At 46.5% G+C, this 13158-nt stretch overlaps 1 protein-coding gene across 7 annotated transcripts in view; it reads left to right on the top strand.

Annotated features, from left to right (window-relative positions):
- Positions 1-13158, top strand: part of FAM227A (family with sequence similarity 227 member A) — a 76143-nt gene that overhangs the window by 18695 nt on the left and 44290 nt on the right. For 5 of the 7 annotated variants that reach the window (XM_063663274.1, XM_054469554.2, XM_063663273.1 and 2 more), the window contains exons 6-9: positions 682-828; positions 7904-8005; positions 8497-8601; positions 10486-10609. In XM_063663274.1, the coding sequence (XP_063519344.1) occupies positions 682-828; positions 7904-8005; positions 8497-8601; positions 10486-10609 (478 nt within the window). The remainder of the gene's footprint in view (positions 1-681; positions 829-7903; positions 8006-8496; positions 8602-10485; positions 10610-13158) is intronic. The other 2 variants (XM_063663275.1, XM_054469553.2) reach the window with 1 other exon arrangement.

Genomic DNA, 13158 nt, shown 5'->3' with positions numbered 1-13158 from the left:
CACATCTTAACAGGATATATCATCTTAAATGATAATTTTGAAGACAACATAACTACATGAAAATCTAAAGTGAAGTAGATAAAGCAGGACATAAAAATCACATATATATTTTACTTCTTAGAATGATCAAAGTCAGCCAGATGAATCATATATAAATCATATTACGATTGAAGTTACGTATTTGTGTTCGTGTAGATTTCCTCAAATCATATAAGGGAAAACAGAAATAATGTAGATAGCACTTTGGGAGGCTGAGGCAGGTGGATCACCTGAGGTCAAGAGTTCGAGACCAGCCTGGCCAACATGGTGAAACCCTGTCTCTACTAAAAATACAAAAAATTAGCTGGGCATGGTGGCGGGCGCCTGTAATCCCAGCTACTCAGGAGGCTGAGGCAGGAGAATTGCTTGAACCAGGAGGCAGAGGTTGCGGTGAGTCGAGATCACACCATTGCCCTCCAGCCTGGACAACAAGAGTGAAATTTCGTCTCAAAAAAAAAAAAAAAGAAAAGAAATAATGTAGATAGGAGTTTGGAAGGGGTCCTGGGATCCTAAACACCCCTCATTTTCTCAACATTGTATAAGGTTGTTATATTGTCTTCATAATAAAGAGGGGAAGCTAGCCTATTGTTTCACACTGTCAAAATGTGAACCCCACTTTCATATTCTGCTCTTTTGCTTCAGAAAACAGCAGATAAAAATCTGCTGGTGGAGCTGTACCAGTATTCCAACTTTAATAGCTCCAAGCCAAACAAGCTTCCGAATGGTGTGGACTTCTGTGACATGGTGGGCAACGTGGTCCGGGCTGAGAGAGACTGCCTTAGTGGCAAGGTAAGGAAAAAGCAGTGCCTACCCTGAGTTTGCCAACCCATGGGGCAAATGCAGCTGTCACCCTTTCACACCCCAGGAGAAACTGAGGAACTCACCTAGGGCCACAGGCTTGCAGGTGTCTGAGCTGAGCTAGGAACCCTAGCCCAGCCTCACTGCAAAACCTAGATTCCTTCTACCAGAGCAACAGTCTTCAGACTGTTTTGATCACATATCCTACTGGTGTGCAATTTTTATCACAAACCCTCATTGAAATGTGTCTGTTTATAAATTATGTACTTATTCTGTTGCCAATCACTACAATGCATATTAGTATGCTTAATTGCTCTTTTTTTCTTTTCTTTTCTTTTCTGTTTCCTTCTTCCCTCCCTCCTTCCTTTTTTCTTTCTTTCTTTCTTTCCTTCTTTCTCTCTCTCTCTCTTTCTCTCTCTCTCTCTTTCTCTCTTTCTTTCTTTTTCTTTCTTTCTTACTTTTTTGAGACAGGGTCTCCCTTTGTCACCCAGGCTGGAATGCAGTGGCACTATCATAGCTCACTGCAGCCTCAAACTCCCAGACTCAGGTTGATCCTCTCGCCTCAACCTCCTGAGTAGCGTGCACCACCACACTGGCTAGTTTTTAAAAAATTTTTTTTGTAGAGACAAGGTCTTGCTAGGTTGCCCAAGGCTAGTCTCAAACTCCAGGGCTCAAGCCATCTTCCCCTCCCCATCCTCGGCCTCCCAAAGTGCTGGGATTACAGGTGTGAGCCACTATGCCCAGCCAATTGCTTTTCTTTCTTATGTAGACATTAGTTAGAATATTTTCTTCTCACGCCTCTGGGGGTGAGTATGCTTCCTTGCAGAGCTGCGCACTAGAGCCTGCTAGGTTCCTTGGGAAGAAAGCAAGGAAGTATTCTAAGGCCCAGAGGAACCTGTTTGCTCAGGTGACACAAACACTGGCAACTCTGGAGATGGGAGATCCTTGCAGGGAGGTCTTGGAGAAGGGAGGAAGCCCAGGAAATGGTCTTGGCTGCTGTACAGCTGTGCCTCATGGCTCTTCATCATCACACAACTCTGTTGTCCTCAAAGCAGCTCTGATCATTGTCCCCGAGCTCCTAACCAGTCACCCCACCATTCCTGAGACCTAGTATCTCAGTCTGTTCTACCTGTAGTTCTCACTGCTGCTTTGCACCATACCCCATCTCTCTATCTCTGTCTCCCTCTCCTTCTCCTCATGCCCTTCCCTCCTCTCTAATTTTTTTTTTTTTTTTTTTTTGAGACACAGTCTCGCTCTGTCGCCAGGCTGGACGGAGTGCAGTGGCGTCATCTCAGCTTACTGCAAGCTCTGCCTCCCTGATTCAAGTGATTCCCCTGCCTGAGATTACAGGCATGTGTCACCACACCCAGCTAATATTTGTATTTTTATTAGAGACGAGGGTTTCACTATGTTGGCCAGGCTGTTCTTGATCTCCTGACCTTGTGATCCGCCCACCTCAGCCTTCCAAAGTCCTGGGATTACAGGTGTGAGCCACAGCGCCCGGCCCCCTCCTCTCTTCTTCATGGCTTCTTCCTGCTGCCTTCTCTCTGGGCTATTTCGGTCCCATCTGTTTCTTGCATTCTGACTTCCTAAGAGATGATCTGTTTGGGCCAGTCACTGCCCAGAATGACAGTACTGTTTGCTGGCATGGCCTGCAGTCAGTCAGCGGAAGGGGCGCTGGTCTCTGGGCCTGGCAGCGGCGGCCCAGGTGTTGGGCACCTGATTCCCTTTGCTCCTGCTTTCCTCAGGGGAGAGCCAGTAGGAGGGACAGGTGCACAGAGCATCACGTTCTCTACAGGACAGTGTACAAAGATGCCTACCACAACGTTCATTACAATAGCAAGGAAGTGGAAAGCAGTACATCGGGGTGGTTAAGCGCCTCTCTGAGCTCTAATTTCTTCTCCTGTAAAATGGAGATAAAAACGGTCTCTACCTTGCGGTGTTATTGTGAAATAAATAAGATAATGCATATAAAGGTGCCTGGCACAGTGCTAAAAGTCATAAATTCTAAGAAAATGGTAGTTTGTGTGATTAGTGTTATTAGAAACAGTTTAATGGTCAATAATAGAGGAACAGCACGGTCATTTTTCACATCTGGATCATGGACCGTGTAGCCATATGATAAAATGTGATGATAAAAGTGAATGTTTATAAAGAGTGTATTTTAACATTTCATGCTGTGATGTTGAATGAAAAGTATCAGTATGGAAAACTCTCTACAATTCAATTTTTTTTTTTTTTTTTTTTTTTTTTTTTTTTGAGACAGAGTCTTGCTCTGTCTCCCAGGCTGGAGTGCTGTTGCACGGTCTCAGCTCACTGCAACCTGCACCTCCTGGGTTCGAGCAATTCTCCTGTCTCAGCCTCCTGAGTAGCTGGGACTACAGATATGCAGCCACCATGCCTGGCTAATTTTTTGTATTTTTAGTAGAGACAGGGTTTCCCCATGTTGGCCAGGCTGGTCTTGAACTCCTGACCTCAAGTGGTCCACCTGCCTCAGCCTCCCAAAGTGCTGGGATCACAGGTGTGAGCCACCACGCCTGGCCAACAATTCAATCTATGTAAGTGCACATGTGGGAAAATTTTAGATGAAATACATAGATATTACCACTGGTCGCTGAGTGATAAGGTTATAAGATTATAGGCCGGGCACGGTGGCTGACGCCTGTAATCCCAGCACTTTGGGGGGCCAAGGTGGTGGGATCACGAGATCAGGAGATCAAGACCATCCTGGCCAATGTGGTGAAACCCTGTCTCTACTAAAAATACAAAAATTAGCCAGGCGTGGTGACATGCGCCTGTAATCCCAGCTACTCGGGAGGCTGAGGCAGGAGAATTGCTTGAACCCGGGAGGCAGAGGTTGCAGTGAGCCAAGATGGCACTACTGCACTCCAGTCTGGGGATATAGTGAGACTCCATCTCAAACAAACAAAAAAAGATTATAGTTGTTTTCCTCCTTTTACTTCTTCTATTTTCAAATTGTCTGTAAGAAGCACATGGAGTTGTGCTTCTTGTACCCGCTGTTCCTGCGCAGTTTGCCTTGACAGACTGCCTGGGCACAGCCTGAGTGTTCACAGTTCATTTGTGGGGTGGGAAGCCCCCAAGGACAAGACTGCTATGTTATTTAATGCCCCATTTTTGAGGTCCTATGAGGAATGTTTTCCTTCAGACTTACTACAAATAAAATTGTGCAACTCCCGGAATGCTTTCAGCCTTAAAGCTGATACTGTTTCTTGCTTTTCTTTGGCTCCCAGGAAACTCAAAGCAAATTTGTGCCCCGTCTTCGAAAGGACCTTCTTCTACCCTGCTTAGGGGCCATGTCAAACTTTCACTCACCTCCTCAAATCTTCTCCTCCGTTACCTCCCCTCACTCTTGGCATCAGCTGTGCCTCTGCTTTAGGGAGTCTGGGGGCTGCCAGCAACCCTGAGCTCCACAAGGACAAAAGCCTTTCCCACCTTGCCCCATCTGGGAGTGCCGTCTCAGCTCCGCACCAGGCCTCGCCTGGGACTTCTTGGAGGAGCTGTCCACACATGCTGGCTTCATGTTCTCATCTCCATTCTCTTCATCCAGCTGCAGCCTGGGTTCCCACCCTCACCCACTGCTGAAAGTGTCCCGAGTCAATCATTAGCTTTCACCTTATCGAATCTAAAGATTGTGTTTCTGTTGTTATTAGATGACCTCTGGTAGAACTGACCCAGAGGACAACTCCCTGCATTTTGAAGTTCTTTCCCCTTTGGTTTTGGTGGGTCACTCTCCCTCTATGCAAACAGCACTATCTTGGTGTCCCAGGCCCCTTTACCACCCATGTTCTTTGAGACCCCTCCCTTCTGCTCTCTGTCTTCTCCCTCTGCACAAACCCTAGGGGGCAGGTGGACCTTGGTCATTGTCTTAGTCTCTTTGTGCTGCTATCACAGAATTTCTGAGACTGGTAATTTATAAAGAACAGAGATTTCTTTCTTTCAGTTCTGGAGGCTGGCAGGTTCAAGATCAAGGGGCCACATCTGGTGAGGGCCTTCGTGCTGTGTTATCCCATGGTAGAAGATGGAAGAGAGAGGGGGCGAAGGGACTGAAATTGCTTTTGTAACTGACCCACCTCCAGATAACCACATTAATCCATTCATGAGGGTGGAGCCCTCTAACCCAATCACCTCTTCTTAGGCCCCAGCTTCCAACACTGTTGCACTGGGGATTAAGTTTCTAATACATGAACTTTGGGGAACACATTCAGACCATAGCAATCATATTCCTACATGAGACCAATCACTACTTCAGAATTGTGTCACTTCCTCCAAGGCCTTCGCTACACTGCAGACTCCCATATCCCTCCATCCCTCTGCCTCTAACCTCAGTGCCCCTCAGGCTCTCATACCCATCCGTTCTGCTTTTCCTCCAGGGTTCCCCGTCTTGTTGAAAACACAGCTTTCCACCTGGGCATCAGCCAGTCTCCTCCCTTACCCTCATCTCTACCTCTGCGCACTCTTAGAAAGATTTAACTACCGTCTTTCCTGTGTCTCCGCCCCTTCCCACTGGCCACTGTCAAGTTCAGGCACCACAACTTCCTGTCTGGGTTACTGTGTCTTCTGTCCAGCTTGCTGTCTGCCTTGCAGTTCTAATCCCCTCCAGTGCGTCTTGTACACTGCCACCAGGGATCTTTCTAGAACACCAATGTCACAGTGTTCTGCCCTGTTAAAAATGTCTCAGCACCAGTGCCTTTTCTCCCCCTGTCCAGTTTCACAACCGCTCCCAATCCCGGCACCAGGCACCTCATAGCCTGGCTCCTGCTTGCTCTTTCGCCACCGGCACCCAGTGCTTCCACTGCACAGAAACCCCTTGGAGTACCCCACATGTGTCAAGTGCTTCCATAGCCTCTGCACACGCTTTCCCCCTCTCTGAGGAGCTCTCAGCTCTCCCTTCATCATGCAGATATTTTCTTACATCGTATTTTATTTTTGACTCGAGGGTACCTGTGCATGTGTGTGACGTGAGTATATTGCATACTGGTGAGGATTGGGCTTCTAGTGAACCCATTTCCCAAATAGCAAACATTGTACCAGACAAGTTATTTTTCAACCCTCATCCTCATCATCCTCCCCCTTTTGAGAATTCCCCGTGTCTGTTGTTTCCATCTTTATGTCCATGCGTACCCAGTGTTTAGCTCCCACTTATAAGTGAAAACATGCAGTATTTGGTTTTCTGTTTCTGAGTTAGATCACTTAGGATAGTGCCTCCAGCTCCATCCATGTTGCTGCAAAGGACACGATATCATTCTTTGTTTATGGCTGCATCATCCAGTTTTTGTTTTGTTTTGTTTTGTTTTTTTGAGACAGACTCTCGCTCTGTCGCCCAGGCTGGAGTAGAGTGGTACAATCTCGGCTCACTGCAACCTCCGCCTCCCAGGTTCAAGCGATTCTCCTGCCTCAGCCTCTCAAGGGCCTGGGATTATAGATGCGCATCACCATGACTGGCTAATTTTTGTATTTTTAGTAGAGGCAGGGTTTCGCCACGTTGGCCAGACTGGTCTCGAACTCCTGACCTCAGGTGATCCACCTGCCTCGGCTTCCCAAAGTGTTGGGATTACAGGCGTGAGCCACTGCGCCCGGCCATCCAGTTATTTTTACTCGTAACACTGTCCCGAGACCTGAAGTGCAGATGAGATGCCCTCTCTGGGCTCCACATCCCCCTGGGTTGCCTTGTCCCGGGGATCCTATCACACTGTTGTAAATGTCTCTTTATCTGTGAAAGCCTGGAGGGCAGGGAGTCTATGGCATCATCTTGAGTACCTGGAGGTGCTCAATAAATATTTGTTGAAGAGCTGACATGAAATCCTTTTTGAAAGGAGGGAGGAGTGTGAATGAATAAACAATCAGTAACTAGTATACTCCTGTCAAGTGTTTCCTGAATGCCTGGCAGTGTTCTAAGCCCTAATAGGAACCACTCATCGAACCTCCACAACAGTCCTTGAGGCGGGGACCATGACCATCTCCATGTGTTGTGTGAAAAAATGGAGCACAGAGGGGTTCAGTAACTTTGCTCAAAGTCACACAGCCAATAAGTGAAAGAGCTGAATTTGAATCCAGGCAGTCTGACACCCAAGTCTGTGCTCTTAATCACTCCACTAGACTGCCAGTCTGAAGAAACACGAGGAAAGGTGAGAAAGACAAAGCAAAGAGCAGCGCTCAGAGAGCTCCTTAAGAGTGGATGAGGCTCGTTTATCCATGCATGTTGATCTTACCTGTGTGGAGGCTGCAGGGGAATGCCACGGGGTCTTTCCCTCTGCATCCCAGAGATGGCGAGGACAGGCTGTCTCCACTCTTCCTGATGGTAAAGGAGAGGCACCTGTGTGTGAGTCTGGGACCAGGCTACTTGCTTTGGAACCTCTTGGCCCATGTAAGCTCAGGCAAGAATGCTGACCTTTCAGTCCTTACTTTCCTCTTCTATACAGTAGTACAGTGGGATAACTGTACTACCTACCACTTAGATTGTGGAAAATAAAGTGAGAGGAGGTGCTAGCCCTGGGGCAGATACAGGAAGCATTCACTAAATGGTACATGTTATATTATTATAGTGGGAGCTTTGGAGCCAGGGCAAGGGTGAAGACCCAGTTGTATGACAATGGAAGCTACATCTCTGCTGCTCTGACCTCACAGATAATTCCATTTTAACTTTAGAATTCCATATGCTTACTGCTAACTCAGCAGAATCTTACAGTTCAGTGGTTTATGTTTGCCCATTAACTGCGTTGGTTGGTATTAGTTGCTGTTGGCTGAGTGTAGGAGGTGAGAACTGGAGGTAGTTGGTGTGGAGCAGCTGTCCAGAGTCTAGAGTTGTGGGTTCTAGTCCTGGCTCAGCCACTTGCCACTTTGGTCCTCGGTTTCCTCATCTACGAGATAACAATGTATTCCTCATAAGACTATTATAGGGGTTAAATGAGAGTATGTAAAATTACCTGGGTAGGGCCTCACTAACAGATTAGGTGGTTTTTCTGTTCATTCTAAAATACATTGACTCCAAATGGATTTTTTAAAAAATAACAACAACAATAATAATAATGTGATTTTTTTTTTCAAGCGTTTCTGTTCAGGTAGAGAATTAGAGAAGTTTCTCTCTTCTCCTTCTCCAAGAGCCATCTGGCTGGATAGCTTTTGGTGGATATTTCATGAGAGGTACCAGGTAAATACAAATCTGCTTGTTTCTCTGCCTTGCTTAAGTTATTTTTCTACAGAACCAATTCCATCCTCTTTGACATGAGCTACAAGCCCCTCTGATCCCATGGAGCACCCCGCAGCCTCCCCTGTCACCTGGTCCCCTCCCCTCCCATGCCTCAGCCACACACCCTGTGCTTCAGCCATTGCACAATGCCCTGCGGCTCCCCCAGGCTTTAGGAGCTGGTTGCATGGCTGTCACAGGCAGGGTTGAGAGTAGACCTCAGGACTTCTGGGCCAGCATTAGGGTGCTGTCTTCAACAGCGCTCTGCCTCTGTGTACGTGCTTTGTAAATCTCATCCCCAAAAATGAACACATTATTTCATAAAGCATATGAGGCTAAATATCTTGAGAATAAGATTCTTGGAAATGAAAGCAATACTGATTTAAAAATCCCAGCCCCTTAGTTGTTTCAGCAAGGGACTTTAGTAATTCCTTTTTCATTTCTATTCCTGGCAGCCAAACAAGGAGCTCCAGAATAATCTGTTTGACCGGATAGCCCAGCACTATGCCTTACTTTTGTTTCGTGTACCCAAGTCCCACTATGAAGAGGCGCTCTTAAAAGTGAGCATCAGCCACTATCTAGAAAAAAAGTCACATTAGATTTCTATTCATTTCTGATGCCAAGAGAATGTCTTAAACATTCTTTACATAAGGGAGTAATTAGTAAATTGTCATAATCCATACACTGACTTGCAATGCAGAAGTTATAAAAATACAGTAGAGCTATTTATACTGATTGGGAGATGCAATGATATATTTAAATGAAAAACAAAGCAATTTATACAACTCTATATGATATATATACCTATGAATAGAAAAAAAAAACCTGGAAAAATATTTACCAAACTCTTAGCAATGCTTACCACTGGGAAGTGAGGTTATAAGAAACTTTCCCAGCTGGGCATGGTGGCTCACGCCTCTAATCCCAGCACTATGGGAGGCCAAAGCGGGCGGATCACCTGATGTCAGGAGTTCAAGACCAGCCTGGTCAACATGGCAAAACCCTGTCTCTACTAAAGATACAAAAATTAGCTGGGAGTGAGTGGCAGGTGCCTGTAATCCCAGCTACTCAGGAGGCTGAGGCAGGGTTCACATAAACCCAGGAGGCGGAGGTTGCAGCGAACCGAGATCGCAGCATTGCACTACAGCCTGGGCAACAGAGTGAGACTGTCTCAAAAAAAAAAAAAAAAAAAACTTTCCCTTTCCATTTTATTATTTATTTTGAGGCAGAGTCTCACTCTGTTGCCCAGGCTGGAGTGCAGTAGCATGATCTCGACTCACTGCAACTTCCAATTCCTGGGTTCAAGCAATTCTCCTGCCTCAGCCTTCCAAGTAGCTGGGATTACAGGTGCGTACCACCACACCCAGCTAATTTTTGTGTTTTTAGTAGAGATAGGGTTTCACCATGTTGGCCAGGCTGGTCTCAAACTCCTGATTTCAAGTGATCTGCCTGCCTCGGCCTCCCAAAGTGCTGGGATTACAGGCGTGAGCCACTGCGCCCAGCCTCCCTTTCCATTTCATATTTTTCTGTAGTATTTAAATAAGCATATAATTTTAAAATTTAAAATGTGACTATACATATATACTTTTTATATAGGTATATATGTATGTATATATGTACTAAAAGGATTGCTAGAAGAAAATATAAGTGAATACTTACATGATTTAGGGATGAGGAAGGACTTTCTTTGTTTTCTTTTCTCTAAAAACAGAGTCTGGCTTTGCTGCCAGGGTGGTGCAATCATAACTCACTGTAGCCTCAGATTCCTGGGCTCGAACTATCTCCCTACCTCAGCCTCCTGAGTAGCTAGGACTACAGGCATGCACCACCACACCTAGCTAATTTTTATATATATATATGTATTTTTTTTTGAGACAGAGTCTCTCTGTCGCCCAGGCTGGAGTACACGGTCGCAGCTCACTGCAACCTCTGCCCTCCTGGTTCAAGTGCTTCTCCTGCCTCAGCCTCCCAGGTAACTGGGATTACAGCCATGCACCACCACACCCAGCATTTTTTTTTTTTTTTTTTTTTTTTTGTATTTTTAGTAGAGACAGAGTTTCACCATGTTGGCCAGGCTGGTCTCGAACTCCTGACCTCAGGTGATCCACCCGCCTCAGCCTCCCAAAGCGCTGTGATTACAGGCATGAGCCACTGCACCCGGCCCCATTGTACTTCTTAGATTGTGTAGATTAAAGAGTATAGCCAAGTGCAGTGGTACACACGTGTATTCCCAGCTACCGAGAAGGCTGAGGCAAGTGAATTAGAGGATCACTTCATCCAGGAGTTCAAATCCAGCCTGGGTAACACAGTGAGAACATTGTCTCGAAACAACAACAACAACAACAAAAACTATATATAAAAAAAGAAAGTCCTTCCTCATCCCCAAATCATGTAAGCCGGGTGGAAATGTTGAGAATGTTGCCTGAGCTCGGCTTGTTCTGCAGAGGCTGCCATCACTTCTGAGCAAAGCTGTGTACACCAGCTTCTGTTGCTGCTTCCCACAGTCCTGGTTCAACACGCACGAATTCAAGTCTGACATCTGTAACACAATGAGCCTGTGGATTTCAGGTGAGAGGTGACTTTTTTCCACCGGGGAAAGCGATTCTAGAAAAATGTTTTCCACTGGCACCTAGGTATGTTATTGTTTGCTATGACACCCCTTCATGAAGGCATTCTCTCTTTTCTCTCCTTAACATTAAAGAGAGCAAAGTATGTAGTTGGAGCCCCAAGGAATACAAATTTTCCTGCTTCTTCAAAACAGTTCTGAGACATCCCTTCCTAATCCTTTTTTTTTTTTTTTTTTTTGAGTTGGAGTCTCGCTCGGTCACCCAGGCTGGAGTGCAGTGGTGCGATCTGGGCTCACTGCAACCTCCGCCTCCTGGGTTCAAGTGATTCTCCTGCTTCAGCCTCCTGAGTAGCTGGGATTACAGGCGTGCACCACCATGCCCGGCTAATTTTTGTATTTGTAGTAGAGACAGGGTTTCACCATGTTGGTCAGGCTGGTCTCAACCTCCTGACCTCGTAATCCGCCCACTTCGGCCTCCCAAAGTGCTGGGATTACAGGCATGAGCCACGGCGCCCGGCCCCTAATCCCCTTTTTGTGCTCAGCTACATCTACAGGGAGTGAGGGGCCATATCCTAGCAAGATAGCAAAGTTTCCGCACAGCCCTGTTAGTTAACCATGTGCTGTGGGCTGCTGCACCCAGGACTGAGGGACTCAAAAGCAGTATGCGGGTTTAGATCATCCCACCCTTCCACCCCTCCGTGTGACCCCCCAGTGGCCAATCATGGTTCTTTCCCTCCAGCACACAAAGGACCAGCTTGATGCGTGCTTTTTCTTTCTTTCTTTTTTGAGACGGACATCCAGGCTGGAGTGCAGTGTGGCACAACCTCTGCTCACTGCAACCTCTGCCTTCCGGGTTCACGCCATTCTCCTGCCTCAGCCTCCCGAGTAGCTGGGACTATAGGTGCCCACCACTACGCCCAGCTAATTTTTTGTATTTTTAGTAGAGACGGGGTTTCACTGTGTTAGCCAGGATGGTCTCCATCTCCTGACCTCGTCATCCGCCCGACAAGGCCTCCCAAAGTGCTGGGATTCCAGGCATGAGCCACCGTACCCTTTTTCAACCGCCTCCTAGTCCCCTCCCCCGATCTCAACCTTGACATTTTCTAAGTTCATTAAAAGCTACCATTTATAGAAAGGTTCCTGTGTACCTGGTGCTGTGCTAAGTAAGCACTTTTAAATTTCCTATTGTGTTGGAGCTTCCTAAGATCACCCCCACATTAGAAGATTTGCTAGAAGAACTCATAGGTCTCTGCGTTTAAGTGTAGTCTCGCTATGATTTATTACAGTAATGTAGTAAGGAAATAGAGCTGGATTATAAGGGAAAAAGGTAGAGTTTGGAGGAATCCGTATGCAGACTTCCTTATGCCCCCTCCCTCCCATAAGGAGTCATACAGAACCCACTCATCCCCCTACAACGAAAATCTAGCAACATGTGTGTGTTGCTTCTGCCCAGGGAAGCCCATTAGAGCTGGAGTGCTCAAAGTTTTCATTGGGATAGTCACATAGACACCTCTATCTGTCACGTACCACGATTCCAGGAAGGCAGTGTTCAGCATAAGCCACGTAGTTTCTACCAACAGTATAGGCACAATGAGCCATTCTTCTTCCGTTAGAGAGAGTTTTATATCAGTGGAAGAAACTGTTTACTAGCCAGGTTCCCAGAGGCCAGCCAAGGCATCCTGGCAAGCAGGCCTTTCTAAGGATAGCAGTCTCAGGCCTGCTGTGTTAACTCTTTTCTGCACACCCATTTAATCTTTTTTTTTTTTTTTTTTTTGAGATGGAGTTTCCCTCTTATTGCCCATGCTGGAGGGCAATGGCAGGATCTCTGCCTCCAGGGTTCAAGTGATTCTCCAGCCTCAGCCTCCCGAGTAGATGGGATTACAGGTGCATGCCACCACACCCGGCTAATTTTTGTATTTTTAGTAGAGATGGGGTTTCACCATGTTGGTCAGGCTGGTCTCGAACTCCTGACCGCAGGTGATCCACCTGCCTCGGCCTCCCAAAGTACTGGGATTACAGGCATGAGCACTGAACAAGTGTTCATTCCAGGGCTGTGCCACTCCAAAGCTGGGTCTTTGACCATTATGCCACCCTGCCTCCCATTTTCTGACTGTCTTCTCTTCTGGCCGTTGCACCTTGCTGTTCCCTTTAACGTCCAAGGCTACACCTTCTTATCCCAATTTATCCCCAGTAATAAACCCCCTGTCCACTTTGTCCAATGGAGCCAGCAGCTTTGCATAGTGGCTCAAATGTCTCAAGTAATCCTTGGAAGCATCACTGTCAAACACGTAAAGAGAAACCATTTCTGGCACTAAGCTAAGTGTGATCATGTTAAACAAACATTTACTAAGCACCTACTGTATTTATTATGTGCCAGACCTAGAGCCCTGGAGATATAAAGATGAAGAAGACCCAGTCCCTGTTCTCGGGGAACTCATGGTCTAGCCAGAACAGGGGACATGGAAAACAAATAACTATGATGTCTTCACATTTGCAAAGCATGTCAGGGACTCACACACCTGTGTGTTCTGACCCTTACACCCAGCTGACA

This window comes from Pongo pygmaeus, chromosome 23 (genome assembly GCF_028885625.2).
Source record: "Pongo pygmaeus isolate AG05252 chromosome 23, NHGRI_mPonPyg2-v2.0_pri, whole genome shotgun sequence".
Taxonomy (NCBI): domain Eukaryota; kingdom Metazoa; phylum Chordata; class Mammalia; order Primates; family Hominidae; genus Pongo; species Pongo pygmaeus.
Note: the sequence above shows the minus strand (reverse complement) of the source record. Positions and strands in the feature narration are given on the sequence as shown.